The sequence below is a fragment of the Alligator sinensis genome, unplaced genomic scaffold (genome assembly GCF_000455745.1).
Source record: "Alligator sinensis unplaced genomic scaffold, ASM45574v1 scaffold128_1, whole genome shotgun sequence".
Taxonomy (NCBI): domain Eukaryota; kingdom Metazoa; phylum Chordata; order Crocodylia; family Alligatoridae; genus Alligator; species Alligator sinensis.
In genome coordinates this window covers 34,997-35,244 of record NW_005842968.1, presented here as the reverse complement: position 1 = coordinate 35,244, position 248 = coordinate 34,997, and the positions used below count along the sequence as shown (strand labels likewise).

General features: G+C 56.9%; 1 protein-coding gene across 1 annotated transcript in view; it reads left to right on the top strand.

Annotated features, from left to right (window-relative positions):
- Positions 1 to 47: 47 nt before the first annotated feature.
- The window catches only part of LOC102380521 (protein maestro-like), a 9,325-nt gene continuing 9,124 nt past the window's right edge, over positions 48 to 248 (top strand). The window contains exon 1 of the mRNA XM_025192805.1: positions 48 to 65. Coding sequence (XP_025048590.1) covers positions 48 to 65 — 18 coding nt within the window. The remainder of the gene's footprint in view (positions 66 to 248) is intronic.

The window sequence follows — 248 nt, the reverse complement described above, 5'->3', positions numbered from 1 at the left end:
GGGACGAGTGAAAGAAAATGTGAGACAGACGGACCGGTCAAGACCGGATGGCGAGAGAGTGGGATGTGGGAACAGATAGAGATGTGGGGACAGACAGGCACATAGGCATAGAGACAGGTGGATAAATAGTGTGGTAGGGATGAATTGATGGGATGATTGAGGGTCCTGCAGCACTACGTGAGCAGCCGCCAGGTAGGAGCCCGGGAGTGCAGCGTGGCGGGAACAGACCTGCCATGGGGCTGAGGGCT